The sequence below is a fragment of the Tamandua tetradactyla genome, chromosome 12, assembly GCF_023851605.1.
Source record: "Tamandua tetradactyla isolate mTamTet1 chromosome 12, mTamTet1.pri, whole genome shotgun sequence".
In the NCBI taxonomy this organism is placed as follows: Eukaryota; Metazoa; Chordata; class Mammalia; order Pilosa; family Myrmecophagidae; genus Tamandua; species Tamandua tetradactyla.
In genome coordinates, this window is record NC_135338.1 from 1,889,532 (window position 1) to 1,906,818 (window position 17,287).

The 17,287-nt window shown below is 37.0% G+C and overlaps 1 protein-coding gene across 2 annotated transcripts in view; it reads left to right on the forward strand.

The window, feature by feature from the left end:
• KCNH5 (potassium voltage-gated channel subfamily H member 5) overlaps window positions 1-17,287 on the forward strand; it is a 315,910-nt gene that overhangs the window by 251,469 nt on the left and 47,154 nt on the right. For both annotated transcript variants that reach the window (XM_077122436.1, XM_077122437.1), the window contains exon 10: window positions 243-439. In XM_077122436.1, the coding sequence (XP_076978551.1) occupies window positions 243-439 (197 nt within the window). The remainder of the gene's footprint in view (window positions 1-242; window positions 440-17,287) is intronic.

Below are 17,287 nucleotides of genomic sequence, written 5' to 3' on the forward strand. Positions count from 1 at the left end.
TTCTCTGTTGGATTTCATTTAGTCCAGTCCCTCCCTGTTCTATCAAGAACTGATTTCAGGATGATGTTATTTTACACGTTATGTGATGTGTTGTGCATTGTTGTATGCGTATAGATGGGGTCATATCGCCAGGCTGTAGATGATGCTGTAAGGTGAATACTGTATGTGACACTGAATGACAATAGCGATTGGGATAGGAAATGTTATGGATACTTTAATGTGTGTCTTATACTGTTTCCCAGGGAAAGGTGATGTATTTGGAGACATCTTCTGGAAGGAGAGCACCCTTGCTCATGCCTGTGCCAACGTCCGGGCCCTGACGTACTGCGACCTGCACATCATCAAACGAGAAGCCTTGCTCAAGGTCCTGGACTTCTATACGGCGTTTGCTAATTCGTTCTCGAGGAACCTCACTCTTACTTGCAATCTAAGGAAGCGGGTATGTCATCTGGATCCCCTTTCTCCTGTTCGTTTTCAGGGGGCTAATATACGATGCTATGGTAGTTGAGGAGTGGAAAAGGTATTTCATTTTGCAGCAGTGCATTCCTGTCATTGTCAGGTGGCATAGCTTTCTTTTCTTTTTTCTATATTTTGTTTATTTTTTAGGGGGAAAAAACCCCTGAGTATATGAGTATTTATCATTTAAGTTGCAAAATGAAAACAGACTTGAGGGAAAAACAAACAGAATTATGAAATAATGGCTCTTGGGAATTATAATACTGCCATAAAAAGTGTCTCATTTAATGATATATTTTTTTTAAGCTGGTGTCTGTTTTACATCCTTGGCTCTCTTTGTACCCTCCTTCTTATTTAAATATCAGTTCACAAAGCTTACTCCCAATTATTCTTTCAAAGAAGACACTATCTCTAAAATTAATTAGCCACAGGGAAATGTCCTACAAATAGATACAGAAATCCTTTGCTTTGAGATGCTGCTGAGAATTTAATCTTCGTTGCTGTTTTCTTTTTGATGAGTATGACATAAATTTAATTTGCATAAAGAAGTCTTCCAGCTCTGATTTACAGGTCATTGGGCATTGGCTAAGGCCCCTTTAATGCCACAGATGAAATATATGTTTGTGTAACTGCACTTAGGGAATTTAATCTAGAATTATTGCCTGCCCATAATAAAGTATTTTGAAATAATCCTTCCCTCCCATTACCTCCTTAAGTGGAATCTTCACAGAAGTTGATCTGGGAAAAAAATCAATCCAAGGGACAAATTACCATCTACACTATAGCAATAAATAAATGAAAATAATCAAGTCCATGTAATTCTCTTCTCAGGGCTACAAGAAAGAAAAAGATGAGCCATGGTATTAGTCATCCTAGCCCTTTTACTACGTTGACTGGATTTGAATGGCATTTGCAGTTAATATTTTCTTCACAGATATTGATTGGTCACCCTCCACCTGCAAGATAAAATGTGAACAGCTGTAGAGAGCGTAAAGAAAAATGCAGAATCCTTATGCTCAAGGAGCTTAGTCAAGTGTGACTATTTTATGAACACAAATACGTGCAACACATATTTGTATGGAAAGCTTAGCTAATGATAAAAGCAGAAGGGTGCTGGGTTAGTGTTAGTCCCTTCTCAAGAGAAACAGAATCACAGGAGATATATGTTTATACATATTAAGAGACTGATTTTAAGAAGTGGATCATGTGAGCTTCTGGACGTGAAGTCCAATTTCCACAAAGCAGACTGTAAGCTGGAAACGTCCCGAGGCTGAAGTTGAGACCACATCCCCCTGGGGGAAAGCTTGGCTGACTGAAGTTGAGACAGAAAACATTCTTTCTGATTTCTGAAATCCTCAGTTCTGCCTTTTAAGATCTCCAACTGATTGGATCAGAAGACTTCCCACATTGCTGAGGGCAATCTCCTTTGTTGATTGTAGATGAATCAATTGATTATAGATGCAAGCCCATTTATGAATTCCTTGACAATATTAATCAGACCAGTGCTTGCTTGACCAAACAGCTGGACACCACAGCCTAGCCAAGTGGACACGTCAAATTAACAATCACCAACACTGAGTATGGAATAAATATAGAACTTTCTTGCTTTAGGTTTTAAAGTCATTAGGGAGCTCAGAGTCCCTTTTTGTATTAAGCAGAACTATATGTTCTCATCATTTGGTCAGTGCTCTATTTCTTCAGTGACCCGTTCTTCTTGTACAAGGGTAGCTGGTTAGAAACCTGAAACTCTTATATTCTTACTAAATCTTCTTCCGTCAAAATTTTGCCAGACTTTGAAATCATCCCTTGTATTGCGAAATGACCCAAGCCCTTATCCATCATTGTCACTTTCCTCAGGACACATTGTGTTTTTTTCCTCAAACTATGTTGTTTATATGGTACTTCATTTGATATTTATAGTATTCTTGTGAAATAAAGCAGGCAGTTATCTTCCTGTTAAAACACATGAGGAAATTCAGGCCCAAAAGGTCGACTATCATATAACCAGTTGCGTTACATTGCAAGGTTTCCTGGAGGGATGCTTAAGACAAGTTGCCCCTAGAAAATAAATTTTGGTTCTTCAAAGTAAGTTCATCACCTGTTTTATCACTTCTTTTTCTCTTTCATACATCTGAGCACATGCATATCACGCCCCTGCACACACACACACACACACACACACACACACACACATACACGGTTTGCTGGTTATACCAGTGTGGCTGGCTATGCGTGATAATAGGCATATTTTCAGTGGGATCAGGTGATGGTGCAGCTGCCTCTTTGCAGGGGCCCGTGCACTAAGTTGCACCAGAAGGCTTCTTCCCTTTACATAACCTCTTCTCTTCATCCATTCAATTTTATAATTCCAGCTCCTTTACTTTTGATGGACAGTCCCAATAACTTGGCAAAATATGGAAACAGGGCACTCTGTCATTCAGTGTCCTAAGAAAAAATCTAAGGAGCACGAGATAGATTGTCAGAAAATATCCTCTAGTGATTACTGATAATAACTACCATTTGGGGAGCCTATTATACAGCCAGTCACTTCAACACATTTTACATATGATAATTATCTTATTAAATCCTATCAATGACGTAAATGAGGCAGTATAATCTTCCTTTCATCATTAAGGAGGCTGAGGTTCTGAGAAGGGGCAGCTAGTTGTCAGCTAACTTCTGGGTCAGGGTGTGGATTTGTACCCAGCTCTGATTGATTATAAAACCCGTATTCTTTAGACTATCACATATTGCTTTGGCTTTGCAAAGTAGCTAACATTTTTTCCCCACAGAATATTCTATAGACAAACTGTCAACAAGTTATACAATTTCTCTTTCATTCACTCTAACTTAATTCCCCATTGATAGGTTAACTTTTTTGTGATTGCTATGATTCAAAGCATTAGTTCAATGAGTGTTTGTTGTGAACTGTATAATCAAAACTATGTCCTTAGTATGCCATTGATATCTCATAACTATCTCCATTAATTAAGTTCATGTGCCCCGTGAGAGGAAAGCAGACTTTGAACCCATATTTAATAGATTGTAAAATATAATCTTTATTATGTAATCTATAAAATACAGTCTGCCATTGTAGATTATAGCTCTGGCCACGTAAACACGTGCATTGACTCAGCAGTGCAGTTGGTACAGTCTGTGGTTTTCATTGACTGCCATAGGGAAGAATGGCGTAGGTCTCTAGATGCATGCTTCCATCTCCATTATAGGAAAATAAGTTGCTTTCTATGCAAACATAGCACGCCCTAACTATCCATAAACTAGGTATAAAATTCTAGTGCTTTAACTGGTAATTTTTCTCAACTAGAGCAACAGGTAGTAATTTTTTTTCTGTAAAGGGCCAGATTCTGCATAAAAATATGCAGACTTTGTGGTCCATGTTGTCTCCACTGCAGCGACTCACCTCTGCCACTGTAGTGCAAAAGCAGCCGTAGGCAATACATAAGCAGGTGACTGTGGCTGTGTTTCAATAAAACTTTATCTATTAAACGAGGTGGCTGCCCATGGGCCTCAGTGTGGTCACCCTGGAAGTTAAGGACAGAAAAGTCGGTGGGGAGCAGGTGGGTATGCAAATAGAATTCTCTCTCCCTTTATTAAGGCGCAAGTCTTCTTATCCAACCAGAGGGTTATCATGAAATGGAAAAAAAACATATATAAGAGGTGAAGCCCTCAAGTACTTCTACACCAGGTAGACGATGCATGCACGTGAGGCAAGCTGCATAGAGTGGCTGTGAAGACTGGCGAATTTGCTCCATATATGCAAAGGCAGCTGCTACCCGTTCTGCTTCCTTTTTGCCTTGCAGGGATGTCAGCCCGTTGTGGCTGGGTCTTTATATTTTTTCCCAGAGAATCCTGAAGCATAGATTTTCATGTGAATTGCATTAGTTTAGCAACTAATTTGATTTGTTTTTAAAATACGGTGCTGGCCAAATGAAGGAAGTCTGCTTGCAACTGAGCTAAAAGTTTTGTGACCTCTGCAAATGATTTAATGATCCCCCGATCTCATGGTACTAGATGCCAGATGCCAGAGATTTTACAACAACAAAATTATTAGAAGAACTTGTGTTACTGAACCAAAAGAGTCGTAGATATTTTGTATGGCATTACATTGTAAAAGATACCCTGAAATTTTGTTTATGCTCAGTACCACCTCAAAAGGATGGTTGTTGTTAGACGTGGTGCTGGGTGGTATTATTTTTTGTGTTCTTAAAGAAGCATGTAGATTTTATATCACAAGTAATTTTTAACGTTTTGACAACTGAATTTAATATAATGCATTTTCTTTGAAATCCTATGTTTTTTTTTTTTATTTTGTTCAGTTTAGAGCCATTATTCTGAGAAGAGGTCCATAGGCTTTACCAGACTGTTGGAGTTTAAAATCCCCTGTATGAGAGTCAGAAACTAAATTGGGTTAGACAAAAGGACCGGTTGTCTTTTTTTAATAATAAGAATATGTTTTCATAGTTTTTGATAAGTTCATACCTATTCAGAAAAAGGCATGGGGAGAACAGTTAGAGGAAAGTTAACTGACTTGCTAACTTTACTTACATATTTATTTAACTTATTCAAGATGCCATTTCCTGGAATGGCAAACTGGTATTTATTACATTGAGGACCAGCCCTCAGTTATGGGTCAAGGAGGCAAGCAGCACACCTAGCAGAGGTGATATCTAAATTTTAAAGTTTTTTTTTTTTTTTTTTTTTTTTTTAGCTTTTTTGATTGTATAGTATAACATATATACAAAGCAAAGAAAGAAAGTAAGACAATAGTTTTCAAAGCACTCTTCAACAAGTAATTACAGGACAGATCCCAGAGTTTGTCATGGGCTACCATATGATCATCTCAGATTTTTCCTTCTAGCTGCTCCAGAATATAGGAGGCTAGAAGGCTTGAATATTTTTCAATCACCACAATCAACTTTTTTTTCTTTCTTCTTTGTGAAAAAAAGCATATATACAAAAAGGCAATAAATTTCAAAGCACAGTACCACAATTAGTTGTAGAACATACTGCTGAGTTTGGCATGCATTACAATTCCACAATTAAGGTTTTTACTTCTAGCTGCTCTAAAATACTGGAGAATAAAAGAGATATCAATTTAATGATTCAGCATTCATATTCATTTGTTAAATCCTATCTTCACTTTATAACTCCATCATCACCTTTGATCTTTCCATCCCTCTCTTTAGGGGTGTTTGGGCTATGTCCATTCTAAATTTTCATGTTGAAGGGTCTGTCACTAATGTGGGTAGGGAGATGGAACTATCTGATGTTCTGGAGAGGCTGGGCCCTCTAGGTTTCAGGACTTATCTGGCCCAGGGACCCATCTGGAGGTTGTAGGTTTCTGGAAAGTTACTCAAGTGCATGGAACCCTTGTGGAATCTTATATATTGCCCTAGGTGTTCTTTAGGACTGGCTGGAATGGTTTTGGTTGGGGGTTGGCAGGTTATGACAGGTAGCAAGGTCTACCTGAAGCTTGTGTAAGAACAACCTCCAGAGTAGCCTCTTGACTCTATTTGAACTCTCCCTGCCACTGATACTTTATTAGTTCCACTTTTTTTCCACCTTTTCATTAGGATGGAAAACCCAACCTGATTGGCTTTCTTCTTATCTCCAAATGTCACGTTATACATATATATATATATGTATATAAAACAGCCTCTTGAAATCCAGAAATAATAATTACCACTTCGGACTAAATGTGTCTGCTATATAAGCTTACAATCTAGGCCCCCTGTTTTCTTGTTAACATTTTCTAAAGGAGACTATACTATTGTCATTCTTTTAGATTTTAAAGCAATCTAATTGGACTTTTAAAGGTGTTGTTGGAAGACTTCTCATTTTGCGTAATTGTTATGCCGCAATGTTTACTAGTTGTGCAGAAAAGTGTTAACATAGCAGGCTTGACTGCTGTCTTCTGAAAGTCCTGCTTACAAGTCTGGCCCTTGAATGGCATCAGAAAACAGATTTCAAGAGGGTTCCCGCCACCCTGGCTGCTACGAGCGACTCTGCTCCTGAACTGTCTGTGCAAACAATGTGGTTTTTGCTGAACGTCTGCTTTCCTCCTAGGAGTCTGGAATGTTGATGTGTGCCAAGCAGAGGGTGCCTGTGTGACCATCTCCCAGTAAAGACCCTGGGCATTGAGTCGCTAATGAACTTTCTTCAGATTTACTGTCACAACTCATTGCTGGGGGAATTAGGGCTGTCTTGTGTGACTCTATTGCAAGCAGACTCTGGAAGCTTGTGTTTGCTTTCCCACATATCTTACCCCATTTAACTTTCCCTTCTGCTAATTTTTCTTTGACTCTATTATCTGTAATAAATCCTAGTGATGAGCATAACTATAAACTGAGCCCTATGGGTCCTTCTAGTGAATTATTGAACCTAATGGTGGTCTTGGGAACCATTTATAAAGATTGAAAAGAAATCTATTTTCTCAGAAGCCCTGAAATCTGCAGGTATATTAGTAATTTCACTGTGACTTGTTTTCCATAAAAGATGCCGAAACCTCTGGACATTATGTATTAGGAATATAAGAGATTGAACCATTTTTAAACTGGTAAACATATTTGTCCATGAGGCTGTGAGGAGAATTATACTTGCTTGGAACCTAAAATAAATGCTACGTTTAGCACTTATGGCTACATTACGCATGGCTGTGATGTTGAATTATTTCTGAATATTTCCTTTGCTTTCAAGATAGCAAGAACATATTTTCCTCCAGATTGACTATTTAAATAGGATTAGTGAGGGATTTGGTTTGCTATTTTCTGATGAGATGCTTGGTTAAAGCATGGCACAGAAAGTGTTAACTGACTCAGTATATATTCAATATATTCACACTTGGAGCTCCTATTTCATAACTGTGGAGTTATGGGAGATAAAAGACCCACTGCCCGATATCCAGGGACCTACAGTCTTGCGAGAGAGTCCAAAGAATAAATCATAATAGATGAGATATAAATGCCATGAAGCAGTTGTGCTCAGAGTACTAAGGGAGTACAAAGACGAATCTAACTCATCCCAGGGAGGGGGCAGGGAAGGACTCCACAAGGTTATGACAGTATTCGGATTTCAGGTCATTTCAAACAGAAATAGTCCATAACAAGGAAGGATCTCATAGATCATCTAATCCAACTTATTTTCTTTAAAGATGACAAAATCAAGACCCAGAGAATTAGTGATTAGCTCAGGGTCACATAGCTAATTAGTACCAGAGCTGAGGCTGGAAACCAAGACCTTGAAATCCCACGCAGGTGGTATTTCTACCATCTAACATAGATTAGAAGTGTTCTGTAGAAGAATCTGAGCAAAATTCCATGCTTTGATTCTGTTCATTTTTAATAGGGAAGAAGGAAGGATAAAGGTACATGGCATAAGTTTGCTAGTGTTTCATAGATTTACTTTAATGTTTTTCAAAAAATGGTCCAGGATAAGACTCACGGTGGGTTCCCCCCATCACCACCCTCCAAAAAGAGCAAGCAATAGCAGTGGCCAGAGTGGGGGGACGAGACCCCCCTCTGAGCATGAGGCAGTGTGAATGGTGTGGCCACCGCAGGTGTGTCATTTGCATTGTGAGGGATCTCATGACAGTGAAAGCACATAACTTATATATCAGTATTGTGCGAGAAACTTTAACGCATGTAGTATTCTTGTTGATAACATTGCATCTGATATACCCTTTCCTATCATGTCAAAGTATTTAAGAAATATGATGTGTGTGTGTGTACACAAATATATATATATACACTATATATACATGCATGCTTTCCATGTTAAATAAAACCCCTATTTTTCATTTTCATATTTTAAGTTATTTTTTAAAGGAAGTTAGCACTTTCACATTAGAAGTTATGAAAAAATATTGACAAGTTCACCACTAAATGTGATGATGGCAAGTACTAAAAATGTTAGCTTCTCAAAGGGGAAAAAAGAATGACGAAATGAAGGAGGGAATGAAGGGGAAGAGGTAGGGAGGGAAAAGAAAGAATAAACAAGTGTTTTCATATCGAGTTGGGAAAATCCGAGACCTGTTTATAGCAGGAAGCAGTTATGGGATGAGCTATAGCTGAGAACAGTTCTTCATTAGGATTAAGAACTAAGATATGATGCAGCCAATTCTAAAATCTCAAAGAAAAAGAACGTTAACTAAAGTTCAAAAAGGAAAAAAAGAAAATAACTAAGATTGAGCACTGTTAATGCAAGCTACAGTGGTTATGTAATAACATGGATTTCTCTTTGAAGGCCATTTCTGTGTTCTCTTAGAAGGTATAAAGTCCTCTGTGGTCTCAGGTTAAGACTGGTCATAGCCACCGGATTATTACCTCCTATCACTCCGTGGTTCTGCTGAATGCGTGGCTTGTGCAATACAAATGTGTAAGGCAAATGGCTCTAGAGAAGATGGTTCTAATCCTTCTGCAGTTGTCACAGAGAGGAGCCCACTGGCCGCTGGTCAAGGGTAATGCCCGTCTGGATCCCTGACCTTCAGCTGTGGTCCGCAGAGATGCCGTGGGTGTGGCTGAGAGACCCATCGCGTCTGTCTCCATAGTTTCCACTCTAGAGTCTTTCGTGTTGAATAACCTATACCACTTAGGTCAAGACACAGGCTGATCTGCGACCCTCCACCAATATTCATTCAACCCTATTTTACTTTTTAATTAAACATAAAGGTATAACAGTGAAATAGTCTAAAATCTAAACTTCCAGTTGAAGTGTGTTGACCTGACTGAGGATGTGCTGTGGCAGCAGCATTCAGGATTAAGTTTTGGGGGAATGCGTCATTATTGATACTAGTAAAACATTCCTGCACTCCTACAGTGATTTAAGAAAGGATACCCATTTGAACTTTAAAAATAAATGTCCTCCAAGAAGGATCAGTACAAATTGTAAATTGCAAAAAACAAAACCAAGCAAAACATAGAGGTACTTAGAGAATCCCTTTCTTTCCATAAGGCACAGGATCCTTTTCCATAGACAATGTGTTTCTTAAATAGAAAGCAACTGATGCCTTTTTGCCAGCTGGCAATGTTAGGAGTATGTCCTGAAGCTTGTCCCAGTAGTAGGAAAAAGGGGTTTGGGCTCACTCCTATATTATCACAGGCTCAGAAGTCAATAACTGCTTTTCTTTCCAGAAAGCATTCTTTTCCTGGTGACTCCAGCAGACCAGAATGTTGTTTTTTTTTAATGTGAGCAGTGAGACACCTCAGCAGCAATTACCTTCTGTGGATAAAAGAACACACCAACATTGGACATCAAAACATGGTGTACATGTTTTGTTGATCACGTGAATTTCATCAGTCAATGCTGGAAGCTTGTAAGAAATGGTTTAGGAATGTGACAGTGGGAGTTCCACCTTCATTACGTTCTTTTTATTTCTTCCACTGGTGTGTCAGCTAACAAAATAGGAGAGTTTATCATCCCCCAGTTCCATCATTTGTTGATGAAAAAGACATCACTATAAAATTGCCCACACTCAGAAGTCTCCATAAAACTCGGAAAAATTCCATAATACCTGTGCTTACTTGTCCCATAGCACTGATTTATTATTTTAGATTCTTATTTACTTTGTGGTTTTCAGCTGAGCACTGAGCTCCTTAAGGAAGGGACCCCTGTGATCTCTTCTTTACCAGTGACCCGAATAGTGCCCACTGTGTAACTGAGCGACTCACTCCATTGCCTGAATGAAGTGTGCTTCAGACATGCCACATGGTGCCGTTTTTATCCCCACTGACTAGAATAATCATTGTCATCTATAAAACACATCATTCCCTTGATGACTTTGGCAAAAACCCTCGTGAAATAGGATTATGAAAACGACGATTACTATTATTATTGAATCGCACTCAGAGTTGATGTCAGCTGCTGTTTCTAGCCATCTTTGCCTTCCTAACCTGCACAGTCCTGCAGCAGCTTATCTAGTCCTCCAGAGCAGTACAGCGATTTTGGACATCACTTTTGTGAGTGGATTAAGATCATCTGATGCTGGCAAATGTGATGACCAGATTAGTTTTTTAAACTCATCCGAAAGGACTTTGACATGCAAACTTCTCCTTCGGTTTCTGCTGAAGAATCTGCACACTGGACTGAAACTTGTGCAGTGTGGTTATTACCCTCATGACCACAATTGATCTGGATTTGGAATTCCTTACGGACCTCTGACCTCTCACAGTTACTTTGCTTGTATGTTATAGTTTGTAGAACGCTAGCCTCTAAGTTGCAGAGTTCACTGCCTTGCAGTGTACACACCACAAACGTTATTTCATTTGAGCCTCAAACCAACACTGGAAGGAAAGCGAGCTCAGAGAGGCTCGGTGTGTGCTCATAGTCACACAGCTTTGTAGTTGTTCTGGGGCCCCAACTTCAATTTTCTGACTCCACATGGGCAATGTTACCACCCCAGTGATGGTGGTAAGAAAGAGGCAGACCTTTAGTAATTCCGGAATTTTCTCCTGTGTACTTAGATGAAGCAAGAACCTCATCACAGAGTCTGTGTCCTTAAGCTGCTTCTATTTAGGCCTCTCCATTGGTCCATTTCCAGACAGAATAAAACTTTTTCCCAATTTTCACAAGCGGATTTAGGCTCCCAGAGCCCAAACTCTTCAATATACCTCCAAAGCAGTCAGTGAAGGACAGAGTTTTCCAAGTTTCAGAATGGGGGCTGGATTCAATCATTTGCCAACATACTTGACAGTAGATTTATATTGTCTGTTGTCTCCCAGATCTTCTATTTAAAATGAAAGTCTGATCTTGTTGCAGGGATAGTAATAATTAATGGAAGAAATAAACCTTTAATAAACCAATATTAATATGAGGTAGAAATTATATAAACTATTTTTCTTGGGAATTCCTGTGGTAGCCAGTAATCTACTTAAAGCATTTATTTTCCCCCTAGGCCTAAACTCTGCCTTGCAATGTCTTTAGTAACACCTTTCTAGGCACTGATGATCGGCGGGCACGAGACAGCTCGTTTCCAGTGTGTTCACCACTTTTTAATTTTCAACAATTTATCATTGAGGAGGGGCTACTGGGACCATGGTGCTTTATCACATCATTTTCATGTAAAGGAAAATTTAGAATTAAAAAACAAGTATTTTTGTTGATGCTAAGTTTGAAATGTATGCATTATTTTTTTCCTTAATACCTTTTAAAATTTTTATTTTATTGTCCTGACACATTTACAAAACAAATTTTCCCTTTTAACAACTTTCACGTGTACAATTCAGTAATATTAATTACATTTATAATGTTGTGCTAAAATCACCACCATCCATTACTTAAACTTTTTATCACCCCAAACAGAAACCCATTAAATGATAACTTCCCACCCCACCTCCACCCTGGTAACTTCTAATCTACTTTTTGCTTCTATGGATTTGCATAGTCTAGGTATTTCATATAAGTGAAGTCATTCAGTATTTGTCCCTTTTTTGTCTTGTTTATGTCACTCAACATGATGTCATCAAGGTTCATACATGTTTTAGCATGTGGCAGAACTTATTCCTTTTTACAGCTGAAAAATATTCCATTGTATGTATATACAACATTTTGTTTATCCGTTAATCTATTGATGGACACATCTACCTTTTTGCTATTTTGAATAACGCTGCTGTGAAAATTGGTGTGCAAAGATCTGTTCAAATCCCTGCTTCCAGTTCCTTTGGTTATATACTTATAAGTCAGATTTCCAGGTCATATGGAAATTCCATGTTTAACTTTCTGAGGACCCACCAAATTGTTTTCCACAGTGACTGCACCATTTTATAAATTCATTAACAGTGAACATGTGTCCTTATTTCTTTACGTCCATGCCAACACTATTTTCTGTCTCTTTTTTTTAACTAGCCATCATAGTGTTTGATGTGGTATATTATTGTACTTTTGATTTGTATTTCCCTAATGGCTAATGATGTCGAGCATCTTTTCATGTGCTTATTGGTCATTTGTATACATATTTCTGAGAAATGTCTGTTCAAGTCCATTGTCCAGTTTTTAATTGGGCTGTTTATCTTTTAGTTGTTGAGTTGTAGGATTTCTTTATACATTCTGAATATTAAATCCTTATCAGATATGTATTTTCCAAATATTTTCTCTCATTCTAAAGGTTGTCTTTTTACTTTCTTAATAATGTCCTTTGATGCACAATTTAAAATTTTGATGAATTATATTTTATCTAATTTGCCTTTTGTGCTTTTGGCATCATATCCAAGAATCCATTGCCAAATGCAAGGAAGGTCCTGAAGAATTTTCCTCTGTTTTCTTCTAAGAGTTTTATGGCTTTAGATCTTATATTTAGGTCATTGATCCATTTAAAAAATGTTTTTATTATAAACTACAACATATATATAAAGCAAAGAAAGGAAAAAAAGCAATAATTTTCAAAGTATACTTCAACAAGGACAGATTGATTTCGAGTTATTTTTTTGTATATGATGTGGGATAGAAGTCCACTTACTTTGCATACGTATGTCCAGTTTTCCCAGCACCATTTGTTGAAAAGACTATTCATTCCTCATTCCTCAATGGCACCCCACAAAAATTAATTGGACATAGATGTGAGAATTTATTTCTGAATTCTCAATTCTACTCCATTGGTCAATTTGTCTGTTCTTATGCCAGTATGGTACTACTTGAGTACTGTAGCTTTGTAGTAAGTTTTGAAATTGTGAAGTGTTAGTCTTCCAATTTTGCTCCTTTTCAGAATAGTTCTGGACATTCAGTGCCTCTTGCCATTCCATGTGATTTGATGATTGTCCTTTCCATTTCTGGAAAAATAAAAGGAAAGAAAAGCTGTTAGAATTTTGATCAGGTTTGTATTGAATCTTTAAATCGCTTTGGATAATTTGACATCTTAACAATATTAAATCTTCCAAACCATGACAGAGGATGTCTTTACATTCATTCTTTAATTTCTTTAAGCAATGCTTTTTGATTTTCAGTGTACAAGTCTTTTGTAACTTAGGTTAAATGTATTCCTAGGTATTTTGATTTTTAGATGTTTTTGTAGATGGAATTATTTTCTTGATTTCCTTTTTGGATTGCTCATTGCTGATATACAGAAACACGACTAATTTTTGTGCATTGAGCTTGTACCCCCATAACTTGCTGAATTCACTTATTAGGTTGAGTAGCTTGTGAATTCTTTTGGATTTTTCAAAAAGTTAGGTCATCTGTGAATAAAGAGTAAAGGTAGTTTTACTTCTTCCTTTCCAATGTGGATGTCTGTTCTTTCTTTCTTTTTTTATTTTATTTATTTATTGATTGATTTTTGCATGGGCAGGCACCAGGAATTGAATCTGGGCGTCCGACATGGCAGACGAGAATTCTGCCACTGATCCACCATCATACCGCCCTATTATTTCTTTTTTTGTGCCTAATTTCTCTGGATGGGAATCCCAGTACAATGTTGGACCCCACTAGTAAAAGTAGGCATCCTTGTGTTGTCCCTGATGTTAGGGAGAAAGCTTCCAGGCTTTCACCATTAAGTATGACAGAAGCTGCGGGTTTTTTCATATGTGCCCTTTATCATATTCCTAGTTTCTGAGTATTTTTATTGAGAAAGGGTGCTGGATTTGTCAATGCCTTTTCTGCATCAATTGAGAGGATTGCGTTTTTCATCCTTCAGTCTATTACTGTGATTTGTTACATTAACTGACATTCTTAAATTGAACCACCCTTGCATACCTGGAATAAAGCCAATTTATGGTTATAATGTGCTTGTGGATTCAGTTTGCTAATATTTTGTTAAGAATTTTTTTGCATCTCCATTCATAAGGGTTATGGATAATTCATTTTCTTTTCTTGAGACCTCTTTTTCTTTCTTTGGTATGAGGGTATTCTGGCCCCATAGAATGAGTTAGAAAGTGTTCCCTCCTCTTTTATTTTTTTGGAGAGCTTGAGAAAGATTGATGTTAATTTTTATTTGAATGTTTGGTAAAATTCACCGGTGAATCTACTTGGCCCTATTTTTTTTTGGAGGTTTTAATTATTGATTTGATTTACTTACTTGTTTAGATATGCTGAGATTTTTCTCTTTCTTCCTGGTTCAGTTTAGGGCATTTGTTTCTTGGAATGCGTCAGTTTCATCTAGATTATATGATTTTTTGGTGTAAGATTATTCATAGAATTGCCTTTTCAAGCTCTTTATTTCTGTGGGATTGGTGGTGATATTCTCACTTTCATTTCTGATTTTAATTGATTATTTGTTTATTCATTTATTTTTCTCCACTTGGGGAAGTTGAATTTTCCCCCTTTCTCACCATTCCCCCAAGGGGGCTTTGCAAATACTTTTTTATTTATGTTCAAACCACTCTGGGATTTATTGGGGCATCACTCTGGACAAACCTACAAAATTTGTAGTTTATATTTTGACTATTGCATTTCCTTAAACAACTTATGTGGACAGCTTAATTGAACACCATAGTATTTTGAACCTTGAGTAGGGCATGAGATTTTAATTATTTGTATCCTCTCTCTTCTTTATCAGCCTTGTGAAACAGTTGTCAATTTCATTGATCTTTTCTAAGAATCAGCTTTCAATTTCATTGGCTTTATTATTTTTCTAATTCTCTAATAAATTTGTCTCTGCTCTAATCTTTGTTATTTCTTCCCTTCTGCTCATTGTGGCACTACTTTGCTCTTTTTAATAGTTTCTTCAGGTGTTAGATGGCTGATTTGAGATCTTCCTTTGTTTTTCAGTGTAGGCATTTACAGCTGTAAATTTTTTTCTGAGTACTGCTTTTGCTGCATCCCATAAGTTTTGGTGTATTGTGTTTTTGGTTTCATTTATCTCAAGGATTTTCTAACTTTCCTTGTGATTTCTTCTTTGGCCTGTTGGTTGTTTAAAAGTATCTTGTTTCATCACTACATATTTTTTTGTTTTTCCAGTTTTCCTTCTATGTATATCCAGCTTCACTCTCTTGGGGTCAGAAAACATACTTTATGGTTTTGATATTTTTGAAATTTTCAAGACTTGTTTTGTGACCTAACCTGTTTTGTCTCCTGAAGGATGATCCATGTGCCCGTGAGAAGATGGATATTCTGCTCTTGTTGTGTGAATCCTCCGTAGGTGTCTGTTGGGTCTGGTTGGTTTATAATAATGTTCTAGACCTCTATTTCCTTATTTGTTTTATGAATGAACGCTCAACCCCTTATTGGAAATGGTGTATCGAAATCTCCTACTCTTAATGTAGAGCCATGTATTTCTCCCCTTAATTCTGTTGATGTTTGCTCCATTTATTTTGGGATTCTGATACTAGGTGTATTTATGTTCATAATTGTTATATCTTCGTATTGAATTGACCCCCTTATCAATAAGTATATAATGTTTTTCCTCCTTTGTAATAGTTTTTGGCTTCAAGTCCATTTTATCTGATATTAGTTCTAGATCTCCTTTGGTTACTATTTGAGGGAATTTTTCTTTCACCCTTGCTCTTTAAACACTATATAGTTTGGATATGCTTTTTTTTATCCATTCTGCACATTTTTGCCTTTTGATGAGAGAGTTTAATCCATTTACATATGAAATAATTACTGATAATGTAGGGCATATTCCTGTCATTCTGCTATTTGTTTTTTGTGAGCTTTACATATTTTTGATCCCCCATTTCTTCCAGCTGCATACTATGTGTTTAGTTGACTTTTTGTGGTGAAAAAATCCCTTCTCATTTCCTTTTGTACATATATATATATATATATTTTTTAAGGTGTTTTCTTTGTGGTTACCTAGGGGCTTATTTTTAATCCATAAATCTATAACAAATGTTTTAATCCCTAAATCTGTAACAATTTAGTTTGAATTGGTACCTCTTAATTTCAGTAGCATACAAAACCTATGTTCCTGTTCCCGTCCATTCTCCCCCTTTGTTATTCTTGTCACTAATTACATGTTTATATATTGTGCGTCCAAACACTATAGATTACTGTTATGCATTTGTATTTTAGACAGAGAGTGGAGTTACAATCCAAAAATATCATAGTACTGGCATTTATATAGGTAACTTTACCAGAGTTCTTTATTTCTTCATATGGATTTGATCTACTGCCTTGTCCTTTCCTTTCAACTTGAAGAATTCTTTTCAACATTCCCTTTAGGAAAGATCCAGTGGTGATGAATTCCCTTATCTTTTGTTTATTTAGGAATGTCTTAATCTCTCCCACATGTGTGAAAGTCAGTTTTACTGGATATGGAATTCTTGGCTGACTTTTTTTTCCCCAACATTTTAGATATGTTACCCTACTGTCTTCTTACCTCCAATGTTTGTGATAAAAAATTGATACTTAATCTTATTGAGGCCCCCTTGTATGCACCGTACTGCTTATGTCTTGTTGTTTTCCTGATTCTCTGTTTGTCGTCGGCATTTGAAAGTTTGATTACACTGGGTCTTGGCATGGATCTCTTTGAGCTGATCCTCTCTGGTGCTTGCTGAATTCCTTGGATGTCTTTCGTTAAATTTGGGAAGTTTTCCATTGTTACATCTTCAGTTATTACTTTTGTCTCTTTCTCTCTCTCTTTTTTTTTTTCCTCCTGGGCTTTCCGTACTATGTATATTGGTAAATTTGGTGGTGTCCCACGGGTCTCTTAGGTGCTGTTTACTTTTCATCATTATGTTTTTTTCTGTTCCTCAGACTGGATAATTTCAATTTTACTATATCAAGTTTGCTGATTTTTTCTTCTGCCATCTGCAGTCTGCCATTGAAGCCCTTTAAGGAATTGTTTTTAATTTCTGTTATAATACTTTTAAGTTCCATATTTGTTTGGTTCCTTTTAATAATTTCTATTATTGAAATACTCATTTTATTCATATTTTGTTTTTCT